At 50.7% G+C, this 25,431-nt stretch overlaps 4 protein-coding genes across 5 annotated transcripts; 1 reads left to right on the top strand and 3 right to left on the bottom strand.

Moving 5' to 3' along the window:
- Positions 1 to 9: 9 nt before the first annotated feature.
- On the bottom strand, positions 10 to 3,165 carry LOC118504044 (integrator complex subunit 6-like). The gene is made up of 2 exons (XM_036038043.1): positions 2,617 to 3,165; positions 10 to 2,523 (listed from the first exon to the last, which is right to left on the bottom strand). The coding sequence occupies exon 2, from the start codon at positions 2,486 to 2,488 to the stop codon at positions 671 to 673; it is 1,818 nt and encodes a 605-aa protein (XP_035893936.1). The 5' UTR covers positions 2,489 to 2,523; positions 2,617 to 3,165; the 3' UTR covers positions 10 to 670.
- A 271-nt stretch (positions 3,166 to 3,436) lies between these two features.
- Positions 3,437 to 9,406, top strand: LOC118504042 (ataxin-2 homolog). 2 transcript variants are annotated; one of them, XM_036038041.1, is made up of 6 exons: positions 3,437 to 3,793; positions 3,908 to 4,007; positions 4,153 to 6,144; positions 6,532 to 7,605; positions 7,687 to 8,402; positions 8,558 to 9,406. In XM_036038041.1, exons 1-5 carry the CDS (start codon positions 3,759 to 3,761, stop codon positions 8,365 to 8,367), a joined length of 3,882 nt encoding a protein of 1,293 aa, XP_035893934.1. In that variant the 5' UTR covers positions 3,437 to 3,758; the 3' UTR covers positions 8,368 to 8,402; positions 8,558 to 9,406. The 2 variants fall into 2 exon arrangements, with proteins under 2 accessions (XP_035893934.1, XP_035893933.1); XM_036038040.1 differs by having other exon boundaries at positions 7,687 to 9,406.
- A 1,417-nt stretch (positions 9,407 to 10,823) lies between these two features.
- On the bottom strand, positions 10,824 to 18,046 carry LOC118504041 (ATP-binding cassette sub-family A member 3-like). Its single transcript, XM_036038038.1, has 9 exons — positions 17,515 to 18,046; positions 16,338 to 16,575; positions 16,059 to 16,263; positions 15,709 to 15,987; positions 13,181 to 15,631; positions 12,834 to 13,110; positions 12,407 to 12,763; positions 11,318 to 12,338; positions 10,824 to 11,223 (listed from the first exon to the last, which is right to left on the bottom strand). The coding sequence occupies exons 2-9, from the start codon at positions 16,547 to 16,549 to the stop codon at positions 11,043 to 11,045; spliced, it is 4,983 nt and encodes a 1,660-aa protein (XP_035893931.1). The 5' UTR covers positions 16,550 to 16,575; positions 17,515 to 18,046; the 3' UTR covers positions 10,824 to 11,042.
- On the bottom strand, positions 17,205 to 24,238 carry LOC118504040 (ATP-binding cassette sub-family A member 3-like). The gene is made up of 7 exons (XM_036038037.1): positions 24,172 to 24,238; positions 23,198 to 23,421; positions 22,636 to 23,125; positions 20,326 to 22,566; positions 20,049 to 20,258; positions 18,314 to 19,983; positions 17,205 to 18,240 (listed from the first exon to the last, which is right to left on the bottom strand). The coding sequence occupies exons 2-7, from the start codon at positions 23,407 to 23,409 to the stop codon at positions 18,054 to 18,056; spliced, it is 5,010 nt and encodes a 1,669-aa protein (XP_035893930.1). The 5' UTR covers positions 23,410 to 23,421; positions 24,172 to 24,238; the 3' UTR covers positions 17,205 to 18,053.
- Positions 24,239 to 25,431: the final 1,193 nt, after the last annotated feature.

The raw sequence follows: 25,431 nt of genomic DNA, 5'->3' as shown, positions 1-25,431 counted from the left end.
TCTCTTGGAGTTATGATCCGATCGTTAAACAAAAATATAAGTAGATCAGAGAATAATTGGCGGAGACTGGGGATATTGTCACCTGACCTTAAACTATAAAAGAAGTCCCTGAAGACGTTCCTACGAGAGCATCAAGAAGTCTCACGCAAATTTTGTAATATTCATATAGCATTCACACCGCCGGAAATCTGGCTCATAGCCCCTCTACGCTTCCTCATATTTCTTCGCACAAAGACTACGCCATCCTAGTCTAGATTTTATCACATTCTTCGTATGACGATTCATTGTTGGTGTTATGTTCAGAACCGATGATCTAAACAGAAACGATGATACAAGTATCTTGTTGTACTTTGCTCTGAGTAACCGGATCACCGGAAAGACACGTTAGACCGCGTTCCAGATATGCTGATATTCGGAAAAGAAATGTTGTACCGAACATTAGGTTGAATTGAAAACATTTTCAACTCAATTCGATGCCTATTCTATTTCCATTCTCGATTTATGTTGTTTAAAATTATGATAAATAATTTTCCTAATTTCTCTTGCATCGATAAATACGTGATGGGATGCCTCTGTTCCTAATATTTAAAAACATGCTACCGCGCTATGCCGATACATACCCTGCAACTCCAGCAACAATTCGCCCAAGTCTCACTTGAAGTTCAGCGTTCTATATGTCACTCAAGCAGAATTTCTTGATTGTTACGGCTTTCTTTTGCACAGTATTCGATTTCCTTCTCGTTGTTGAGCGCTTCTCGGGATGCTCTCTTCGGTATTGTGCAACTTCCGCAACAAGCTCCTCACTGCTCATGATCGTCCGAAGCATGGGAGCATTGTTTTGAGGAGCTGAACTGAGGTTTTGAGCAGAAAATGTATTCCTCTGCAGCGCTGGCATAGTATCCGGATAGTAAAACGCATTTCGCATACGGCTGAACGTATCGAGCAGCTCGTTCCGTTCGATGGTGTACGGGTTGCGATAGTCCGGCGTCGATCGTACGGTTATGGTGGGCAGCACGACGGGTCGTCTGAAATGTGCCCTGAACTCATCCTTCTCCTCTTGGAGCAATGTTTGTAAATGAAGCCGTTCGACCGTTTCCGGCTGTTGAGGTACAGCGGTAGACGCTAGCTGCTGATTCCTCCACACGTGAATACATAGATTTTTGCGTCTTTGTTTAGCAGCCGCATGCAACGGGCCGAGCTGGTTGCATATGCTTTCATTCAGAAACGCTATGCTTTCCGGTGGTAAAACGGTTTGCAGCACGGATTCTTCCAGTACACCGGTCAGCGCTTTGCGCAGGTGGAAACAGTAGTATCTGGGTATGGAGTTTATGTAGCGCTTCATAGTGTAGAGGAAATGTTTGTTTTTAACGGTCAAATTGCTACAATTCTCGGTCAGCAATCGATTAAGCTCGGAGTAGTCGTACGGTAGCAAGTACAGAAATATTTTCCCGCTCTCTTTCTTGAGATAGCCGAAGGGATGTTCCCTCTGGTCCTTCGAGCTCGGTACGATCTCCACCGGCCATACCTTACCACACTCCGTTACAGACAATCCGGTAGTGGGTTGCTTGCATTCCCTCACCTCATACTTGTCGATCGGGACATTAACCGGCCATACTGGTTCATTGAAACACATGGACAGTATGCGCACCTCTGGATGCGCAGCTCGGGGAGCTAGTTGGGTTTGATCTTCCCGGGGCCAGTAAGACTCGGGGAACGGCCACAGGCCCTTCGATGTAGTGCTGCAGCACGTGATGGCACACTTCGTTGTCTGCAGTTCAATGGCGTACAGCTCTCCGTTTTCGGCGCGTTTTTGAGACTCGTGTACAAAGTTCACCATCAACTCCAACTTTAGGCTGTCCATCAGCTTCGCCATGCCGTAAGTCAAACTGGGCTTGTGCTTGACCGACGTACACCATCCACCCGTTTTACGGCACACTTGCAACAGGAATGGCGTACACCGTGAACTTCCCAGGATTAAGGCGAACAAACGTTGATCCCAGCGGAACGGTTCCTTCGTCAGGGGCGATTCAGTTAAGACTGAGCGTGGCAGCATCAACGAACTGCCGATGGCCGTCGGCCCGTGGCGATAGTTTGTAATGAGTATAATGAAACTGTACATACTGTTGGATGGACATCTTCCCCATCCGTACGTATCGATACCGACGGTCATACGCTCCTGATCGATGAGTTCGAACGCATTGCCTAGTGCAAACCTTTCCGAGACGCTTCCCGTGCACTGGAGGTTTTTCAATGCCCTGTCAAACTGTTCCCATCCTTCTTGCCAACCCGCCTTTACGTGGTTCGGTGGGGTGTCGTACGTTAGTAGCATGTACCGCACCTGCATTCTGTCCTCCTGTGTCTCGCGAAGCTTCAGGAACGATTCCACCATGCGCTTCGCGAGATCAATGTAGGAAAGGCGTACCCCGTTAAGCATCGACTGCTGCAGCATCGATGGAGTGTTGTTCACCAGAAAAATGACCACCGTCATTTTGGAAGAGAATCCTCTTTTTGCCAAAAACCAGTCTGCAAACGAAAATGGTACCAAGAAATGAGAGAACAAAATTTAAATGCACCATTTTAGGGCGAATTTTAAAACTTTTTAAATCATGCACTTACATTCGTACGGCTGTTGATGTGATAGGTTTTGTAATTTTCTGGAAACTCCCTGCACTGGAACACTAGAACACTTGCTCACACGAACGAACTGGACCGTTCAGGAAACTCCGATCACGATTTGAACCGGCACTGTCAGTGTTTCGAACTAGATTGCCCGCCATTGTTGCTACTGGCCCTTTGTCGACGACAGTGTGTGCTGTACATAGGTTCCCAAGTCACAAATCAGTGGACTAACTCGTGTGCGATTATCCGGGTATCTTTAAGCTCGGGATTATCCGTGCTGGTCAATAAATTCGATTTCACAGTTAAATATCTGTGGAGAGGAAAAGGAAGCAAGGGCAGATTTTACAGATTTCTCTATGCAAAGATAATTTAAAAAGTTTTTTAAAAAAGTTTGAGGTATGTGGTTTCAAATAAAACATCATTCAAATGTACAGAATCGAGGAATACGAAACAAAAAACTGAACATTGACTTTCTTCTAGGAAACTGGCGATCCAGGATATCCTATACGTTTGATATGGAAACGAATTGCAAATCCTTTTCTCCCTGATGTCCGTACATCCAATTTTGCTCTATTACCGAAGAGCCAGCGGTGTTTTGTTATACTTGCATAAACAAAAGAGATGGCCCTATATTGCACAATCTCACCCAAACCTCTCGAACATGAAAATGTATCTTAATTTTAACTTATTCCCGTTTACCGTATTTTCGTTACTAAATTTAAAAAAAATGCTTTGCTGATAAAACATGTCCTGCGTCCACGACCACTGTGCGTTTCAGCACCTTCGCAAGCGCACTTTGACAGTTGTGCGTTTTTCCCCCTTTCTTGCTGCAACTGTCAAACGCGTGTGTGTGTCGAAAAGATCGAACAAAAAAGAGTAGCTTGTGCATTTTTCGCGTTTTTGCCAATCGAGGATTTGCGGAAGTGGACGGCAAATTTCGCTTACTAGCGTAATTCCAGAACGAACTATACTTGCCGGACTTACAACTGTGTCCAGCGTGTGTGTGTGTGATTGGCGTTTGCAAGCGCTCCGTGCGAACTAACTCGGCGACGGTATTGATTGGTCTTTTGTTCGGTTTCGGGAGCTTCTTGCTCGGAGACGGTGAAGATTGATCGCAGCACTACCCGCAGGCGTGCAGAATGGGTCTGCTAGAACAGTTGCAGGAGCAAGGATGGTTAGTATCGGGAGGGCTGAACAAAGTGTGTGGTCACGTCTGGCTGCTAAACTGCGCAGAAGAAAACAAGAGCGGTTCTGATTTGCATTTCCTTCGCGTATTCCTACGATCTAGGTACATCACGCAACCCGGCTTAGACAAGCTGCTGGAAGGTGAAAAAAATGGAACCTCCACGAACGTCGACGTGAAGCAGGTTGTGAAATTGGCCTTGAATGTAAGTTTCCGTTGCATGGCAGCTTTTTTTTTTGCTTGTCTCGCTCCTCTTGCAATGCACGCATCGTTCGCAACGCATCGCTAGCCTACTTGGACCGGGAATATTTTTTTTACCAACGTTTTACGTCAACCTTTCTCTTCTGCAGGTCGATTTGCGGGAGTATGGCGCCGGAGCGCTCAGTAGCTTGGCTTCCCGGGGTGCAAAATCGGACAGCTTCGATGGGCCCAGTGTGGTGCAGCTGGTCAAGCTGCGCAATCTCGGCGCCCCGAAGGTAAACGAAGAGTCGAAAGTTGCTCCCCGCCTGCTGAAGCTTACCGTGACGGACGGTCAAACGCAGTACGTTGCGCTGGAACATGAGCATATACCGTCGCTCAGCTTAAACACACCGCCGGGCACAAAGATTCTGCTGAAAAATGGCCCCATCCGCATCATGCAGGGTGTGATGATGCTGAGCGACAAAAACGTACAGGTGCTGGGCGGGCACGTTACGGCGCTGGTAGAGAAATGGGAACTGAGCCGCACCATGGCCAAGTATGCGAAGGGCGGACGGTTGATGTTCAGCACATCCGGCCCACCGCCATGGATTCCGTTCGGGCAGAAAATACAGCAACCGGTTGCGAACAGCGACAAAGACTTTAAGAGCCTGCAGCCGAAAGAGAAGGAAGAGTCGACGGAAAATACGGCCTTCAACGCGCTGCGTAACGATGCCATCGCGGAGGCAACCAAGCTGGGCACGAAGAAAACGTTCGGTGGCGGTGCGAAGCAGATGGTTGATGCGAACGTGCAGAAAATAATGGACAAGGGTTTCACCGAGGATCAGGCGACCCACGCGCTGAAGCTGACGCGCAACAATGTGCATCGGGCGCTGAGCAACCTGCAGCGAATAGAGGACCGCAAACAGGCACAGGCCGAGGGAGGCGGTGGCAAGATGGACGGAGGTGGAAAATCGGGCGGCAAACGAGGATTCGGCAAGCGGGACGATGATGCCGAGCTGCTGCAATCGAAACCATCCGGCAAGGTGTCGTTGTTTGATTATTTTGGCGATATTCTGGCGGATACGGAACCATCGTCCGGGTCTGGCGGTGCCGGTGGTGGCAAGAAAACGAGCAAAGAATCGACACCGGTCGAAGGAAAGGAACAGAGCCGAGCGCGAAGCGATAGTTCCGGTCGGCAGACGGGCAGCAATCGCAACCACCATCAACCGTCGAAGAATGCGCCTGCTACGACCCGTTCCCATGGTGATAGCGCTGCTGGCAACCACAATTCCAACGGCGGCAGTCAAATGGTTAATGGTAGCAGCTCGAAAAGCTACAACCAGCAACGGTTTGAGAATAATATTTCAAGCAGTTTTGCCAATCGCAACACAGCCACCTCCTCTTCTGGGCGGGGAGGGGGAGACAGGGGCCGGGGTGAGCCACAGCAGCACCAGCAAGGAAACCATGGCCAGTATGCGAATCAATCGCGAGATCAGCAGTCCGGTTACAAACAGTCGGATTATTACGGCTCGTCGGGTAACAGCCGGTACCGAGGTGCGAACGCGAGCGAAAGCCATTCTACCAACACGTCCAACAATCCCCCATCTTCCGGTGCCGGTGGTGCACGGGGTGGAAATTCGCGCGGTGGTGGAGGTGATTCGAAATACAACCAACAACATCAGAGCTCCGGTTACAGCCATAGCTCACAGCAGCAGCAGCGCGCAGACGGTTACAACAACAACAGCAGCAACAGCAACGCTACTGGCGGTGGCAAATACAACGGAAAAGGTCAGTCGAACACTAATGCATCCGGCGGCGGGTACGGTAACAGTTACGGTTCGGAAAGCCGAAACCAGCAACCATCGGCACAGTACGGTTCGGGTTCGCACGAAGGTCGCACGGCGGGTGGAAAATCCGGTTCCGGGACGCAAAGTGGAGCCACGCCCCAACAGCAGCAGCCGCAACAATCATCCTACGGAGGTGCATCCAAGCAGTCGGGGTACCACAATCAGCACCCGGGATCTGGCTCGTCGTATAACAACGGCAATGCAGTCAACGGAAACCAGCAATACAATCAGCAGGCCAGTGGTGGTGGTGGCGGCAGCGGCGGCGGCGGTAACCATGGCAACAATTACAGTGGCGGTGGTAATAATGGACCCAAGGTAGGTTTGCGCCTTCTTGAGTAAGGGCTTGAGTAAGCGCTCCTCCAGGGAGCGAGTAAGCGCCTGAATTTATGCAACGCAATCCATTTTCAGGAAGGCATTTTTATAAATGAATATTTGATTGAGTTCAAAAGCTCCTTTGCCATTAGATCTCCGGTATAATCGTTTGTTGGCGATGCTGGACACTTATCTAATCCAATATCCGATCCAAGCTTTTCTGGCGTCACATCACTCCATCTCAATAGGGGTCTAGCATACCTTCCTTTCTCGATGTGTCCTTGGCAGATGAATCCTTTTTAGCCTCGAACGTCTTTTTAGCTGACTATTCCAAGCTTAGATGTATAACGTTTTCTGTGTGTTTAAAACCTATCATCCTCTCCATATTAGAACTCAACTAACAAAGGTGGCCGCTATGGAGGAAAAGATGAATCTCATAAGTATGCTGGAGGTAATGCGCCACCGAGCACCAGCACCACCACAACCACCAGCAGCTCGCAGCAATCAAAAAAAGGATCTTCAAAGGGTCATCACGGAACCCAGCAGCAGCCGCCGTCGCATTCGAATGCTGCGCATAGCAACCACCCCCCTGAGCAGCATTCATCCTCCTACAGCTCATCCGGTGGCAAACAAGGAGCAGCGAACGCGAATAGCAAGGTGAACCAGGTGACGGAACAGATGGGAAGCATGCAAATATCCGACAGCAAACCGTCGGGCTATAACGCCACGAACAGTAACAACAATGCTTCCCATGCGCCCGCCTCATCTGCTTCCTCATCCTCCACGGCAAACAAACCCGGTTCGATGAAGCAGACAAGCGCAAACAATCACGCTTCATCGGTAGTGCAGCAGCAGCAGCAGCAGCAGCAACATGTACCGCAGGTAGCCTCTCCACCGGGAGTAGCCTCTCAACCGATGGCAGTGCCCACTGGCACGGCAGGTCCGGGTGGACCATCGCCAGGCGCTCCGGTCACACCGTCGCCGGGCATCGGTGTCGGTGGTGGTGGTGGACCACCGAACGTGCCGAAGAACTTCATCCAGCTTCCGAACGGCTACAACTACAATCCCTACCAGATCATGGGTTTCCAGAACAAGCAGACGAACGAGTTTGCTTTGAATGTGCTGAAAAGCCAGCAACAGTTTGATCCGATGCAGCAACCACCGCACCTCGGTACGCCCGGCCCTGTTCCGCCGACCGTTTCACCGGTCGGGCCCAACGTGATGCCGATGCCGGGCCCGAACGTAACACCGACCGGTGTGCTGGCCCAAGCGCCACCACCAGCTACCACCGTAATTGCCACCGCACCGCAACCGGGATCTGTTCCCGGTCATGGTGCGCTTGGTCCGGCCGGTATGCCGATGGCGCCGGCACCGATGGCTCAGGCCGCTGCCACAATGCCCGCCGTCTATCCCAACTGGAAGATTGGCGACCGATGCTGGGCAAAGTACTGGGAAGATGGAGGGGTAAGTACATACAATGTGATATTGGTGCAATAGGAATTGTTTTTTAAATACAATCTATTAACGTTGCCATTGTTCCAACAGTTCTACACGGCCGAAATTACTGACACGTCGAAGAATACGTTCGTGGTGCATTTTCTCGAATACGGCAACTACGAGGAGGTGTTGAAAAAGGACTGCATCCCCATCACGCAGGCACCGACCCCGGCCGCACCCGCTCCGATGGCTCTCGGATACAATCCCGCACCCTCCACACCTCACCTGCCACCACCCCATCCGGCAGCCGCCGCCGCCGCACCCGTGCCGTTTGCTCCCCATCCGGGTGCACCGCATCCGCATCTTCCGCATCAACATCACCACGTACCGCATCACGCGATGGCGGCCGCCCCGGGAGCGTACCAGGCTCCGATGCAGGATGTTACCAACCAGCACACGCACTATGCGCCGTTTAAACCGGGCCCAATGCCACCGGTGCCCTCGCCGATGCCAACACCTCCGGGACAGGGTCAGCTACCGCCCGTAATGAACCAGTATCAACCAGCCCAACATCACCTGCATCAGCCCCAGCAGCAGCAGCAGCAGCAACCGCCACAACAGCAGCACCATCTCTCCCAGCAGCAGCAGCAGCAGCAACAGCAGCAGGGTGGCCATATGCCACAACACCACCATCAGTCGCAGATGCAACCACACGGCGGTCAACAGCGGCCGGGTGGGAAGTTTCGTGAACAGCGACCCATGTACGTTCCGCCGGCGCAACGTAAATAAGTAAGCTGGGAAAGGCTATCAACCGTCATCTGTCAGTAAGTAGCTGCAAGTGCATTTCCCTTTATCATCACTCTACTAACACAGAAACCGGGGAACGGACCGGATTCGGAATGTTAAGCGGCGACTCTCCCAGGAAAATAGCTAACGATGTGTTAAACACACACACTCTCTCTGTCTTGCTCGAGTGCAGGTTGTTTCGCCACTGCCATTGCTAGTTCAACCGCTCACTACAGCAGCCATTCGGTGGGAGTTGTGACCAGGATTTTGATTTGTCTTGCAATGGGATGCTGTTAGATGGCGTGATATGATGGGGTATAGTGATGGTGGATAGCATACCGAGTACACACCGATGATACTCCCCTGTCCCTTGTAGATGTACTGATTTTATATGTGGTAGTTGTGAATGTGTGTGTTTCTTCTGGCGGGAAGCTTGAAGCGATGGGGGAAGTCCATCGGAAGCTGCGTGAATGAATGTTGGTAATTAAAGATAACAAAACATTTTCCAAAAATGTTTCTACCCGTTTTTCGTTGTGACGTTTATGGTATTACGTACGTTCTTTTTTAAAGTATTTAAACTCTACTGGTCACGATTTGGTTTCTCTCTCTCTCTCTCTCTCTCGATCCGGTTCCTAGGAATGGATTTCCCGGGCGGGGGGTGAGCTCTTGAGGGAAAACATACTAAATCAGTATGAAATTAGTCACAAGCGGTCGTCGCCATTTTGAAATGTTAAAAAGAAGAAGAAGAAAACTATTGGAATCTACCTAGCAAAACGATTCCACACAAAAAAAAACGATTCGCGTAATACTTACCGTTTCCAATTCGCTTCTGATTATTACAATTATTACACTACTGTCGTACTTTTTTATGGTCTCTGAAGGTCAATATTTGATACAATCAAGCAGCAGGAATATACAATTGGCAACACATCATAACTAGAGCGATGCGTTACGTTGTGTGGATAGAATTCACTTCCTCGATTGGTTGAATAAAGCAAGCAAGAATGAATCGTTGTATATTCTGTGAAGTATTTAGCTGTAATGTATGGGTTTTTTTTTTTTTTAAGTATTGCCTCTTAAGCTTATAATATCCGAACATAAATGTTTATTGCTTGTAGTTGTTCAGAATAGTCGGAAACTATCAGAGAGGATTCCGAAACGGAAAATCAACCACTGACCAGATCTTCATGATGCGGCAAATCTTGGAGAAGATGGCCATCGCTTCATTGATTTTAAAGCCGCATATGACAGCTTAGCCAGGGTAAAATTATACGACGCAATGAGCTCTTTTGGAATTCTGGCCAAGCGTACCAGGCTTGTAAGAACGACAAAGGTGGATGGAAAACTCTCAGGGCCCTTTGCTACCAACAAGGGTTTGCGCCAGAGGGAGGTGGGCTTGCCTGTCTCCTTTCCAACCTTGCGCTAGAGAGAGCCATCCGCGACTCGGAGGTGGAAACTTCAGGGACCAGCTTCTATAAGTCAATCCAGATCCTGGCATACGCTGACTCAAATAGACATCATTGGTTTGAGGCTCTCCTATGTAGCAGAAGCTTATCAAAGGATCGAGCGTGCGGCACAGAACCTCGGGTTGGAGATTAACGAGGCGAAAACCAAAATGATGATGGCACCACCAGCGGCCCTGCTAACAAACGCTGATTGTAAATTAGCATCATTACATATAGGTGACCGCACCTTCGAGGTCGTCCAAAACTTCACCTACCTGGGGTCAAAAGTCAGCACACCGGCAACAACATTGACACAGGCAGGGGTGCTGGCTGCCAACCGGGCATACTATAGCCTGAGGAAACTACTCCAATCAAAATACCTGTCGCGACGGACGAAGCTGGGATTGTACAGAACATTTATAGTCCCAGTACACACATGCTCCTCTGAGACATGGACTCTGTCCAAAACTGACGAAGCCCTCTTGGCCGCGTTCGAGAGGAAGATGCTCAGAAGGATTTTTGGCCCCGTGTATGTTTGGAAGGACAATGGAGGAGCCGCTACAATGACGAGCTCTACGAGCTGTAAGGTGATCTTACACGGTGATCTACGGTGTCATGAGAATCACACCGGACGACCCAGCCCGTAAAATCCTTTTAGGCCGTCCACACGGACAGAGGAGGCGTGGTAGGCCCAAATTGAGATGGAGTGATGGCGTTGATGCGTCCGGGCCAGAACGGCCGGGATAACGGATTGGCAGACGACGGCGCTAAACCGTGGGCGGTATTGAGGATTGTTGCAGCATGCCAAGACCGCAAAGCGGTTGTAGCGCCTGATAAGTAAGTAAGTAAGTTATTCAGAAAAATATATTCGAGTCATATTATCAAGTTAAGGTATTCTCAGTCTTCTTAACGCGGTTTCAACTATCATTTTTGGAATCGTTCTGTTAAGCCTCAACTCGAGGTTTTGCGCCATAGTCGTTTGACACGCAACAGCATCAGCATCCAAGACGATTATTTATGAGTTAGTATTCTTTATTTTCTTCTGCTTTTTTTTTGGTAAATTGTAGCTAATGTGACTCCACCATAGGCTCCTTTAAAATAAATATTTCCCACTTTATACACACGGTTATAAATAACACCTACCCGTAGCAGATTTCGTCAAAGATCCTTCATTAATTCTATCCCTTCCCCAACCAACTTCCTGAGGTACAACGATCGGGGTATCGTTTGCGCCTAATCCTCAACACGCTGGAATTTCGTGAAGAACAGAAACACCTGCTCGAGCGACGTCTGGCCCAACGCATAGTCTTCAATGTCCAGCACCTTTTTGGCGTCCTCCATAATGCCGAACATGGTTGACCAGCGGGTGTTGGCTGACGGGATCTGATACGTTACCGATTCGAGATACTCTTCCCTAAGTTGTTGGGAGAACGATAGACGTCAAAGTTAGTAGGGTGCCATGACTCTCGTCGGAGATAGTTATAACTCGAAGTGGTAGTTGTACTTACTTTAATTCTGCCTCTGGGAACCGCTGGACGATGTACTGCTTAACTTCCTCGATACGTTCAACGTTCGGTTCGTCGATGCGTTTTAGTTTGATTGTGAGGAAGTACCCGTTGGAGAACTTATTCTTCAGGTGCTGCGTCGAGCCGAGACATTTAAACTCTCCGTTCACCATGATGGCTAGACGGGTACAGAGTGCCTCACACTCCTCCATACTGTGAGATGTCAGGACGATCGCTTTTCCAGCGGCTCGCTCTTTGCAAACCACATCCCACAGCTGCCGACGCGCTCCCGGATCCATACCGGTGGTCGGCTCGTCCAGATACACGACGGCCGGATTTCCCATCAGTGCAAGTGCGGTACTAAGCTTACGCTTGTTACCGCCACTGTACGCCTTCGTCTGCTTGTCGATGTGTTTGGCAAAGTTAAGCTCCTCCGCCAATCGGTTCGAGAGGGCCGCAATCTCCGTCCTCGGTATACCACGCAGAAGGGCAAATATTCTTAACGTTTCACGCCCAGTTAGATCGTCGATCAGTGCATCGAACTGCGGGCAGTACCCTATCCGCCGGTGTACCTCGTTCATGTTGCTCTTCAGGCTCACCCCGTTCACCCATGCCTCACCGAACGATATGTTTTCGTCACCGGTCATCATCTTGAAGGTGGTCGTCTTGCCGGCCCCATTCACACCGAGCAGCCCGAAACACTGCGAATGCTCTACGGCCAGCGACAGCTGATTGACGGCGAGGAACTTCTTGTAGTACTTGGTCACGTCCCGCAGGACCAGATTGTTGGCAGCGATTTCACCCTCGGTAAGGCCCCGGACGCGCAGCTTCTCCATGCGCACGTCCGAGTCGATGTCGTCCGCTTCGGTCGGTGGGGCCGACTGTTTCGATTTGCGCTTGAACAGCCGATCAATTACGCGGTACTCGATGCACATGAGCAGCACGAACGAAACCAGCCCCACCACGAACAGGTACATCAGATTGCGGCTGATCCCGGTACGCTCGAAGGTAAATATTTCGGTATCTAAAAACAAAGGCGGTTGAAACACGTTAATTACACTCCAGACACCAGCATGCCATCTTCCTACTTACTGCAACACTGAGGGAAGAGTTGACAGAGCAACTCCTGGGTGCAGCTCGGTATAAGTGCGCACTGCGAATCGCACACCTGCTGCGTGGCGACGGCAATGTTCATGTTGCTCAGCGAGTGGCTTAACGCAAACAGGGGGAATATGAGGAAGGCCCACTCCATGCCCTCGGCAACGTGGCGCAGATCGAACCCATCGAACAGGAGCAGAAACACGGTCATGAAGAAGATCGTACCGGTAAAGATGTTGAGGATCATCACCTTGACGAACCCGCTCGCCGGTATGTCGAACGCGAACGAGAAGAGATATGTGAGCGGTAGGAAGGCGAAGCCAAACACGACCATTACGAGAATGACTCGACCTGTGGGAGAAACGTGAACGAACCCATGTTAGCAATGGAGATAAGAAGAAAACCTTGCAGTGCACCTCACCAATCTCGTCCCCGGTTGACCATCCATCCTCTTGGAACGCGGCCAGTACCGCCACGTAGAACATAACCGTCACGAAGAATGTCATAAAATCCCAAAGGAACGATATCAGCCAGAATCCGAGCACGTTGGCACCGCTAACGAACTGCAGCAACTTAGCGCGTGTCACACGCTCCTTGATGTAGAACATGATGTAGAGCGCTGCGACAAATGCCATCGCAAAGCCTGTATTGAAAGCGAGCTGGAAGCCCATGTTGTTACCGGCCTGGAGTTGCGTGAACTAGGAGAACGGGACGAGAGATCCTGAATTATACCTTCCGAGATGCAAGAAACGTATCACCCCTACCTACCCTAGTCTCGGGACGGAACGGAAGCGGATGGTTCGTGATCAGTATCGAACACTGCGCACAGACCGTGCGCAACATCGCATTGTAGAACGTGTTGACGGCCAGCGGTGCGGTGTGGAATCCTTGCGCGTTAAACCAAACGGTATGGTTGGTCGGTGTGATGGAGGCACCCACCATGAACTCATTGTTCACCTGCGGTAAATTCTGACCGTATCTTCGCAGGATGTAATCTACCATCGGTTCGGTAATCGTTAGCAGCGAACGGCTAGAGCCGGTTCCTTCGAATAGCTGTTGGTACGCCTGTATCACGTTCGTATCAGCAGAAGTTCCCTCGAGCACGGTGACGGTGGTGGCATAACTGTCAAAATCGATCGTCAGCGGAGGCAGTGCGAGAGAGTCGGGGAACGAGCGCACGATCACGACCGTCATGATGACGAAGAAGATCGGTATGAAGATCTGTACGAGCAGAGCGATCCAGCTGCGCTTGGTAGCGATCGCTTTCTTGAGCAACATGGCCAGCAGTTGGTTGGAGAGTAGCGGGAATCCGGTTAGTAGCTTATGTTCCTCCTGATCGAGCGTTAGTGTGACGGTGGAACCGTTCGAGGGTTCTAGTGCGTAAGGGCGGGCGGGATCGGTTATGGTGGGCTTTTTGTCCAAAGCGTGCGAGTCACTGCCGACGCGTAGGAACACCTCTTCCAGCGTCGTTAACGATATGCCGTAGCTGCTAATCCCGATCGAGTTGGAGTTATTTTCCAGATCCTGAAGTAGCGGTTGGAACAGAGCGGTATAGTTATCGTCCAGCACGTACGACAGCTCCGTACCGATGTCCGTGTCAACCTCAATGTTGGGAATGTGTCTTCGCATGAGGTCTGTTACGCGCGTCGAATCACAGCTGTCATCCTTGACGCAAATCAACCGATAACCGACTCCGAAGCGTTTCTTGAGGAAGAAGGACGACCCAGCTGCCTTCAGTTCTCCGTCCGCCATGATTGCGATACGGTCGCCCAGTATGTCCGCTTCATCCATGAAATGCGTGGACAGTAAGATCGTGCGTCCACGCTTCTCCTGTATCAGCAGATCCCAGAGCGCGCGCCGTGCGGTCGGATCCATGCCCGACGTTGGCTCATCACAGAACACCACCTTCGAGCCACCGCACAGCGCCACACCGACCGCCAACTTGCGCTTCATACCGCCGGACAGCGTATGGCTCTGGGCGTGCCGTTTATCTTCCAGCTGCAACACCGACACATAATGATCGATTTCCTGTGGAACGTTTTTGCTCTCGACACCCTTCAGCCGGGCAAAGAACTTAATGTGCTCCGAAACGGTCATCTCGTTAAACAGCACGTTATGCTGCGGGCACAGGCCCAGCGACTTTCGTGCGCCCTCTATATTCGTCCGGATGTCACAGTCGTTGATGAGCGCCGTACCGGACGTGGGCGAGAAGACACCGGTCAGCATGGACATTGTGGTCGTTTTGCCGGCTCCATTGTGCCCCAGCAGCACCGTTATCTGATCCTCGAACATGCTCAAATGAAGTCCCTTAACGGCAACCTTCGTTTTGTTGAACACTTTCCGTAAACCCTTAATGCGAATGCCCGCATACTTCCCGACCGGTTCCGGCTCTACGCTGGTACTGTTTGCATCGGGCTGCTCACTGCCATCCGCACTGTTGGCCTCGGGCGTCACTTGATTGGTCCAAAATTTCTTCGTCACCGGAAAGTACCAAGGTTCCGCCACGCCGTACTCGCCCGGGAACACCTTCTCCACGTAGAGCGCAATCACGAGATAGATGACCGTGTCGGCGAGCAGCATCATCATGGTCGCACCAACGCTCAGATCATCATCCACCGTGACCGGATCGAACATGTTCGACCACTGCAGCCCGTTGGTGGTACCTTCGTGGCGCATTATCAGCATAAAGCCGAACGACATGGCCGAGTTGTGGAATAGACAGAGCGCCAGCTTTGCCGACAGTGACATCGTGTCGTAGTTGGAGAACGCAATGTTGTACGGCATCACGAACACGAACCACATCAACCCGGCAATGCCGGACGCTGTGTTTGCCTTCGAGAAGAAGGTGCTCATCATGAAGCAGAACGTGATGGTGGCAAGGCTGTAGACGAACAGGTAGAACCAGATCGCGAACCAGTTGGCGAAGGTAAATATGGCCAGCTCGGTGTTGCTGGTGATGCTGACGCACAGCAGTATCGTCAGGATGGAGATGGAAATGATGAGCAGGATGATGCACTTCACGAACCAAGCGGTCCAGTGAAGCCAGCTGGAAAGTCCCATGATCTTCATCGCTTCCTTCAGCTGCCGTTCCTTCTCGACCGTGATGTACTTGACGGTGTTGATGCAGGTGTAGAAGAACGCGATCACAATGATGAGGGGAAGCAGATTTTCGAGTCCCGTTAGCAAGACGTCACTGTAGAAGGGAGGATAAGGGTAGCGCTGTGGATGGAACAAGGGCACCGAGGCGAGTTAGACACGTCACGTTACGCTGCAGACGAATCTGGCGAATCACTTACGCTGAGATACACATCGGGGAACTGGTAGTTGGGATCGCGCTCCTGCAGAATGGATCGCGAAATGGCACTCTGAACCTGAAGGAACGTTTCGTTGTAGTAGTTGGCCGGGTAACCACCATCGTCACGCTCGTACTGCCGTGCACCCGGCACTTGGAACGGAGGAAACAGTCGCTCCGTTTGCCAATTGTTCCAGAACTCGGACCCCGTCTCACGGAACGTGCGCATCTCGCTTGGGTACCGCAGCGATAGAATTGTTTGGTCTGGTAGTTGTGATAGCGTCTGGTGGTGGGCAAGAGAATGCTGGATGAATCATAGTCCCGAGCACTAACCACCGCTAAGGAGCTACTCACTGCATAAGCATCGGGAAATTCGATGCCAACCAGCACATTGTTCACCTGCAGGTGAGCCTGCAGCAGTTGTGCATTGGCGAAGGCTAACACTTCCAGCGCTTCATCCAGATAGGAGACCGACCGTTGTACTACGCTTTGCAGCAAAGGACTTTGGGGTGAGTACGCGATCGAGTATATGATCGGGGGCTCTATGTCTGGGTTGTTTCTGCGCAATTAAAAGAAGCATCCCATCAGCCAGCGTTCTAATGACATGCGTTGCCTCCTCTATTGCAGACTTACCGCAGGTGTGAAATGGTGTCCAGCTCGAGCGGGTTAAATACGGTCGGTTCGTCAAACTCCTCCGCATCGACTAAGCCACGTATTATTATCAGCAGAATGCAGGCTAGTATGGGGATAGCTATTTCGAAGAATGTCTGCAGGTAGTGTCGCTTGGTAATGATCCAGTTCTTCCACAGGAGCAAGACGAACTTGCCCCAGTTTGAGGTGGTCATTTTTTTTTGGGGGGGTTTTCTTTGCGCTGTGAAGGTGAAAAGTGAAGTACATATTCCTTTTTATTTGCTTGGCACATCATTATTGGAGCTCTGTTGTACAACAAACATCCCTGCCCTCCTATCGCAACAGATCGGCTCGGATTGCTGACGGATGTTTCCGGTGCGCAAAACCACAAACGCACGAACAAATCAGCACGAATTATCTTTATCGAGTGCGATAATCGTTATCGCAGTGTGAATGTCGACACACTGCTAAGCCCGGTAAGGATAAATAAAGTTCTTTTGCGTGGTGCCATGACGCAGCACAGCCACACCAGGGCCACACGATGACATGGCGACGTTTTGCAATGATAAAGCACTTTACTGCGAGGCTTCGGACAATGATTTTGCACTTTACTGTGAGAAGGTTTTTTCCTGCGGGAATTCATCGCTCCAGAACACTCGAAAAGCGTCGGGATTACTCATGATTTTTTGAGGTTAGAAATTCTGATCCTGGACCTCTCGAAGAACTTCACCTACAGGTTTTGCTTTTTCACCAGAGTAAGATCGATGTCATGCTTGTCCAAGAAGACCACTTTCACAAAGAATTCTACCGACGCGCTGCTTCTTGTGTGTCCTGATGATATCCTCGGCGTAAGTATCAATTCCACACTGATTATATCAGACACACTGGTTAACATACTTTTATTCGGAAATGTCCTTCAACTTTCACCACAGTTGTTACAGAGTTCATGGTCGAACGATTTGGCGGGATCCGTGTGGCGCACCCACATAACCGGGAACCACCTAACATAACGTCCATAATTAACTTCCTACGCGGTGAGAACCGTTCCATATCGATGGATGATTGTCGTATAATGCTAGACCTGCTGGGTTGGTTTTAATGTCTCTGCTTTCAGGCTCACTTATAACTACATTGTGGTGGCACACCGAGTGAAACGGAATGCGGAAACGGAAACACTTGCCTGTGACCGAACTTGTTGCTGACGAACACCCCTTTCAAACACTACGGTTACGAGCGGACTGAAACGATTCTCACCGGTCGCCGGTCATTTATCGATATGTCGACCGGGGGCTGGCTTAGCGCAAAGGAGAGAAACGCTAACCTCAAAACACACCCGCGGCCCCGAACCACCCGATAACGTGAACGGTGGCCGATGGAACGGAAACACAACAAAACGCCCGACACCCGCCGAACGCAAAATTGATCCAGGGAGGGATTAATGATAGCGAAATCTCATCAATGATTCACGTGCGTTAAGGGCGACACTACTGTGAGTGAGTGTGTTTTGGAGGGTTTTGGAGTACGGGTAGTAGTGGGAAAAAGAAGAAACCTGTGCTAGGTTCGGGTTTAATGGGACACCGGCAAAATTTCTCGGTCTACTTCAGTAAGCGCCTTATCAGGTACACGAACACGACAAACAGATGTTGGTGGTATTTCATCAATGAAGGGTGAAAAACTAAACGAACTAATAGAGGATCCCCGACCGGCATTTCCTACGTCCTAGTTATCGTCGGTAACGCGCTGATACTTGGTGAAGAACAGGAACACTTGCTCGAGTGATGTCTGCCCCAGGGCGTAATCTTCGATGTCGAGCGTCCTTTTGGCTTGCTCCATCAGCCCGAACATGGTGGACCACTTCAGCTCGGACTGTGTGATGTGATAGGTAATCGAGTCGTGATACTCCTCCCTGGAAAGGTCCCAATCAATTGAACCGCTTAGATAGCTATGCGAATGAGAGCGTGATTAGCGTGGCAACTTACTTGAGCACCGCCTGGGTGAAGTTTTGCGCCACGAACTGTTTTACCGGATCGGCATTAGCCGCGGAACCGTCGCCCGTACGGTTAAGCTTAATCGTCAAGAAGTAACCCTTGGAGAATTTGTTCTTCAAGTGCTGCGTTGATCCGATACACTTGAATTCGCCGTTCACCATAATCGCTAGCCGGGTGCAGAGCGCTTCACACTCTTCCATGCTGTGTGACGTGAGCACGATCGATTTGCCCGCCTTCTTCACGTTGATGATAACGTTCCACAGGTGACGCTTAGCGCCCGGATCCATACCGGTGGTCGGTTCGTCCAGATACACGACGGCCGGATTCGCCAGCAGTGCCAGCGCGGTGCTAAGCTTTCGCTTGTTACCCCCACTGTACTCCTTGACGCGCTTGTCAATGTGCTTCATGAAGTTAAGCTCCTCCGCTAGACGTACCGTCTCGAATCCAATCTCGTCCTTGGGGATGCCACGCAGCAGGGCAAAGATCTTCATCGTCTCCCGACCGGTAAGATCCTCCAGCAGTGCATCAAACTGTGGACAGTAGCCGATCACTTTGTGCACCTGGTTGAGGTTACTCTTGAGGCTTATGCCCTTCACCCATGCCTCACCGGCCGAGATGTTTTCATCGCCGGTAAGCATCTTGAACGTGGACGTCTTACCGGCACCATTCACACCGAGCAGCCCGAAACATTCCGAACCTTCGACCGACACCGAGAGTTGATTCACCGCCAGGAACTTGCCGTAGTATTTGGTCAGTTCGCTTACGACCAGATTTTTGTTGGTAAGCTCACCGTCCGATAGCGCTTTCACGCGTCTCTTCTCTTCCCACACATCATCGTCCAGTGCGGGATCTTCGCTGGCCGGTGGTAGCGTGCCGGACGATCGCTTGCGACGTTTGAGCATGCGTTCCACCACCCGAAACTCGATGCCCATCAGTATCAGAAAGCCGACCAGCCCGACCACTCCCATATACAGCAGCTGCCGGTTGATGCCGGTCGTTTCCCACGAGAAGATGTTCGTATCACAGCACTGGGGCAGCAGGGCACAGATGTACTCCTTCGAGCAGAGGGCAGCCGTCTCTTCCGTGCACTGCTCCCGGCAGACGGATTCCGTCGTCGACAGGACGTTAATGTTGCTGAGACTTTGGCTGAGCGAAAACAGGGGGAATATCATGAATGCCCACTCGAGCCCGTTCGCGACGTCCTTCAGATCGAACCCGTCGAAGCCGAGCAGAAACACGGCGGTAAAGAAGATCGTACCGGTAAAGATGTTCACGATCATCATCTTCACGAAACCTGTCGCCGGCACTTCGAACCAGAACGAAAACAGATAGGTCACGGGCAGGAACGCTATGCCGAACACGAGCAGCACCAGAAATACGCGGCCGAGCTCCTCGAACGTGGACCAACCATCCTCCTGGAAGGCGGCCAGCGTTGCAATGTAGATAAGTGCGGTGATGATGTACGTGAAGAAGTCCCACAGGAAGGACACGATCCAGAACGTAAACACGTTGATGCCGCTGACGAACTGGAGCAGCTTGGCGCGGCTCGTCCGCTCCTTGATGTAGAACATGATGTACAGTGCCGCGATGAAGGACATTGCGAAGCCGGTGTTGAACGAGATCTGGAAGCCGAGGTTATTGCCCGCCTGAAGTTGCGTGAACTGTATCGAGAGAGGTAAGGGGCAAGTTAAGGTTTGTTTTTCTGCACGGATCATTCCTTACTTACTCTCGTTTCAGCCTTGAAGGGAAGCGGTTTGTTGATAATGGTAATCTCAAAGTCGGTGTTGATTGACTTGATGATAGCGTTGTACATGAAGTTCAGTGCTAAAGGTGCAGTGTGGAATCCGGTCGGGTTCCACCAAACGGTGTGGTTCGTGCTGGTGATCGATGCAGCCGCCATGAACGCTCGATTAACCAGACCTATATTCTCGACCGACTGGAAACGGGAAAGATATGTTAGAGATACCGGGAAAACCAACTATAAAGTCCTGAAAGTCACCTACCAGTTCTAGTATGTAGTCCACGATATCCGTATCGATGATCCGCAGCCGGTGTGTGCTGGGATACGCTCCGAACACTGATCTAAATCCATCAACGAACGGGCTTGCGGTGGAAGCCTGCAGTAGCGTGTTTGTCTCCGTGTAGTTGTACACGTTGATCGGTATCGGCGGTAAATCGGTCTGCCCCGGGAAGGTCCTCACAATAATAACCGTCACAATCACGAAGTAGATCGGTATCAATGCCTGCACCAGCATCTGCACCCAGCTTCTCTTGGTGGATATGAACTTTTTCAGCAGCATGGCAAACAGCTGGTTCCAAACGAGCCCAGACCCGCCGAGCAGCGGCTGTGTATCACTCGTCTGACTCATCGTGACGGTTGAATCACCCAGGCCCGACACTCCGTCACTGTCCTGCCCGATATCGTTCGAGCCCGATTTTTGATCCAACGCGTACGAATCACTACCGACGCGCAAAAACACCTCCTCGAGCGTGGTCAACGATATGCCGTAGCTAGTGATGCCGCACTGCTCTACGTTGTCCTCGAGATCGCGCAACAGATCCTGAAACACGGCGGTGTAGTTTTCGTTCAGCACGTACGACAACTCCGACCCGATGTCCGTGTCGATGTTGATGTTCGGTATGTGCTGTCTGAGCAGTCCCGTCAGCCGGCCACGATCACAGTTCGCACCTTTCACACAAATCAACCGATAGCCCACCCCGAACCGTTTCTTCAGGAAGAAGGAGGATCCGCACGCTTTCAACTCTCCCTCGGCCATGATCGCGATCCGATCGCCCAGAATATCCGCCTCGTCCATAAAGTGCGTCGACAGCAGGATGGTGCGGCCCTGCTTTTCCTTGATCAGCAAATCCCACAGAGCGCGCCGAGCGGAAGGATCCATACCGGACGTGGGCTCATCGCAAAGCACCACCTTCGAACCACCGCAAAGTGCTATTCCCACGGAAAGCTTCCGTTTCATGCCACCGGACAACGTGTGGGACTGCTTGTTGAGCTTATCCTCCAGCTCCAGCAACTGTACGTAATGGCGAATTTCTTCCTTAATTTTGTTCCTCGGTACACCCTTCAGCCGGGCAAAGAACTCGATGTGCTCCGCTACGGTCATCTCGTTGAACAGGACGTTGTGCTGCGGGCACAGTCCGAGCGATCCTCGCACCGCGTCTATATTGTTCCGTATGTCGTACCCATTGACCAGCGCCGTGCCGGACGAGGGTGAAAACATGCCGGTCAGCATCGACATGGTAGTCGTCTTGCCGGCCCCATTGTGTCCGAGCAGCACCGTAATCTGATCTTCGTACATGTTAAGGTTCAGTCCCTGCACAGCCACTTTGTTCTTCTTGAACTCTTTCCTTAACTTACGTATCCGGATGCCCGCGTACTTGCCGTCCGGTTCACGCTCAATATTGGACGTATCCTGCCCGATGCTATCCATCACCGATACCGGTTCCGGCTTTTGCTGCTTTTCCCTGCACCAGAACTTCTTCGTGTACAGGAAGTACCACGGCTCGGCAATACCAAACTCTCCCGGGAACACCTTCTCCACGTACAGTGCGATCAGCAGATAGAGGAGCGCATCGATCAACAGCATGATCATCGTATCACCGACGGAAAAATCATCATCCACCGAGACAGGATCGAACAGGTTCGACCACTGCAGTCCCGTGGCCGTACCTTCGTGGCGCATCATCAGCATAAATCCGAACGACATGGCGGAGTTGGAGAAGAGACAGAGCGCCATCTTAGCGCCGACCGTCATGTCGTCGTAGTTGGAGAACGCAATGTTGTACGGCACGATCAGGATGAACCAGAGCAAACCGGCAATGCCGGCCGCAATGTTAGCCTTGGAGAAGAACGTGCTTACCATAAAGCAGAAGCAGATCGTTGTGATGCTGAACACGAACAGGTAGAACCACACGACCGTCCATTCGGCGTACTCGAAGATCGACAGGTCGGTGTTGGTGGTCACGTTGACGCAGAGCAGTATCACGATCAGCGAGATCGATACGATCAGGAGCAGCAGGCACTTGACGAACCAGGCGGACCAGTGGAGCCAGCTCGGCAGGCCCATAATCTTCATCGCTTCCTTTAGTTGCTTCTCCTTCTCGACCGTGATGTACTTGACGGTGTTGATGGCGGTGTAGAAGAACGCGATCACAACGATCAGTGGGAGCAGATTTTCGAACCCGGTCAGCAGTGGATCACTGTAGTACGGTGGGTACGGGAAACGCTGTGGTGGGGAGAGAAATTGTTAATGGACTCACGTGCAGTAGAGCGTCTTACCAGAGTCACTACTTACATTCAGATAGATGTCCGGCAGTGCGAACGAAGGATCCCGCTCCAATATGATCGCCCGCGAAACTGCGCTCTGTACTGCGATGAACGATTCGTTGTAGTAGTTCGCCGGATAGCCTGCATCGTCTCGTTCGCGCTCACGCGCACCCGCAATCTGGAACGATGGGAACATCAGCTCCGTCGCCCAGTTCGCCCAGAACGCGGTGAAGTCATCCTGCAGCGTTCGCATTTCGCCCGGGAACCGTAGCGACACGGTAACATTGTTCGGGAGTGTATCCATGGTGCGGTAGCTGTCCGGAAATTCTACCCCAGCAAGGGAATAGTTCAATCGGAAGAAGTCCTCCATCCGCTGACCGGAGTCAAACCCGACTACATCGATCGGTTCCAGTATCTGATCGACGGCCCTCCTCATAATTCTTTCCGTCAGTGGAGACTGAGGGCTGTACGCCAGCAGGAACGTTATGGGCGGTGTAATGTTGGGGTTCAGTTCAGGCCTGATCAACACAAAACAGGGCAGGGGCAAAGGTTAGTATGGCCGCTTTAAGACCTCCAAACTGCATACTTACATCATGTGCCGAACGGTGTTTATTTCCAGCGGTTTCCATGTGGTCGGTTCATCGTACACATCCGCATCGACCAGCCCGCGGACCACTATCAGCACCACGCAGGCGATGGCGGGGATCAGAATTTCGAACAGTGTCTGCACGTAATGGCGCTTCTGGATGATGCAGTTCTTCCAAAGCAGTAGGATAAACTTATCCCAGCTGGAGGTGGCCATTGTCACCTTTATCTGGAAGAACAACAAACTCAATTCGTAATGCGTAATGCTGACGGGGCGAATTTCCGATTCGACCGATTCAAAAAGTCATTGTACGCGGGCACACCAATCTAGCACCAATTTATCCGCTGCTTTATCGCAGCCCAGCTTATCAGCCGGTGAGTACCGAGATCACTGAATTGCGCTAATCGTGGCGTGTCCGTAGCGTGAATTTGTTAATCTGCCAACCGTTTTCGACATTTCAAGGTACTTTTGTCCAATTTTTGGTGAAAAGGAAGCAAACCTGGCGAAGCCGTCTACTATCTACATCGACGTCAGGTACGTCATAGATCGGATGGGAAAGATAATCTCAATCACGCTCCTATCAACGCACTATCGTTTTGGTATGTTGTGATCTTTGTTGGAGAAGAATCGATAATCGGTTTGTGTGTCGCACCAGTACCTCAACTGAAGCTAGACAATGCTTCGGCTTTCTTTATTAGACGAGTCCGGGATCACTTAACAGCAGAGAGGCTTTTATTAATAGTGAGCTGATGCTCATCGAAATATTCCAATATAACAGATCGAAAATGAATATTGAAGTTAGATTAATTCATAACCAATAACTTCACAATACGACCAGGAAGTTCTGAGCACAGTTCTTAGTTAGAATTATGCACTAAAACCTCAGTAAGAAGCTCTTCCAGTACGAAGATACTTCCAGGATACTGCCGCGTCTTCTCGCACCTACTCCAACTACTTTACACTCCGCTTTCAACTTACATTCGATCAACACAAGCACCACCAGAGCACCTGTACACCACTGTTTCACTAGCACGACACGAGTCTCAGCCGCAGCATACGAGCGGTGCGCATTTTTATAGAAATCGGCCAATCGGCCAATATCGGGCATTTCGGGCAATCAAGCACCGATTCGATAAGGCCCCTATCGGATGCAAACCAATAGCGCTTCTCCCCGAGACCCGATGAGATAATGATTATCGTTGTCTCGCAGAAAAATATCTACGTCTAATTCCGGATGAACGATACGGGTACGGGGTTTTTTTTTTGAGGCTGGTCGTGTGATGTGCTTTCGTAAAAATGCTCCCGATGGCCATCCCCCAAACGATGAATTAAACGCCTGCCTCCGATGCCCTATCACCTGGATGATGTACCGTGTCATTCGGGTTGGTCTTTGATAATGGGATCTGCACGGTTTTGGCAAACGAACCACATGAATTATTATGCACGTGAATGGCAAGTAATGGGACTTCGCTATCACGTCCATGTGATTGATAGAGAAACGATTATAGGGATGAAGACCAGTGGACAGCTGTAGATTTGACCGCTTGATTGACGGCTGGTACCGGTTTTTATGGTTTTTTGTTTGCATATTAAAATTTAAATTTCTTTTTGCAGGGGTTTTTTACCGTAAAAAACAATGAGCTTCTCACTTCATATGTAGCGTGTCTTGGTCTACCTTAAATTGCCTTGCCAATGTTAAGGCTTATTAGTTGTCCATTGCCTATGGCAGAAAAGGGAGATAATTAGTTTCGGTTGTGTGGTGTACAAGACTAATTCAATCTTAACCTTGAATAGATAGAGCCCCACCTGCTCCCTAATCATTGTGGTAGGGATACAAGCCGTCACATGGTTTAAACCTTCACCGATGCTGCGAGGACCCACCTTTCACCATCTCTTGGATTACCAAGCAGCAGTCAAGGCTTTACGTTCTGGAACTAATATTCCACCCTCTTTGTTCCTTTCATAGATCCCATACTAGAATGGCCCCCTGTTCTTTAACCCCATTTACTCCAAAGATTATAGGCGCCTAAGTATCGTTTAGAAAGAGATTCCCTTTGCATGTAAAGTCTTGTTAATGTAGTGTCAAAACATGTCCTTTTCGTCTTGGAACAATACCACCCCGCGAGATCTTGGTCTGCTATTTCTAGTTTCCTTGAAGTAATTTATACCTATTCCTGGATAGTCAGTAAGTACGTTTTAAGGAATAATCCCAGTACAGATGGGAGTTGATACTGATCA

Source organism: Anopheles stephensi, chromosome 2 (genome assembly GCF_013141755.1).
Source record: "Anopheles stephensi strain Indian chromosome 2, UCI_ANSTEP_V1.0, whole genome shotgun sequence".
NCBI lineage: Eukaryota > Metazoa > Arthropoda > Insecta > Diptera > Culicidae > Anopheles > Anopheles stephensi.
This window is presented reverse-complemented; position numbering and strand designations above follow the sequence as displayed.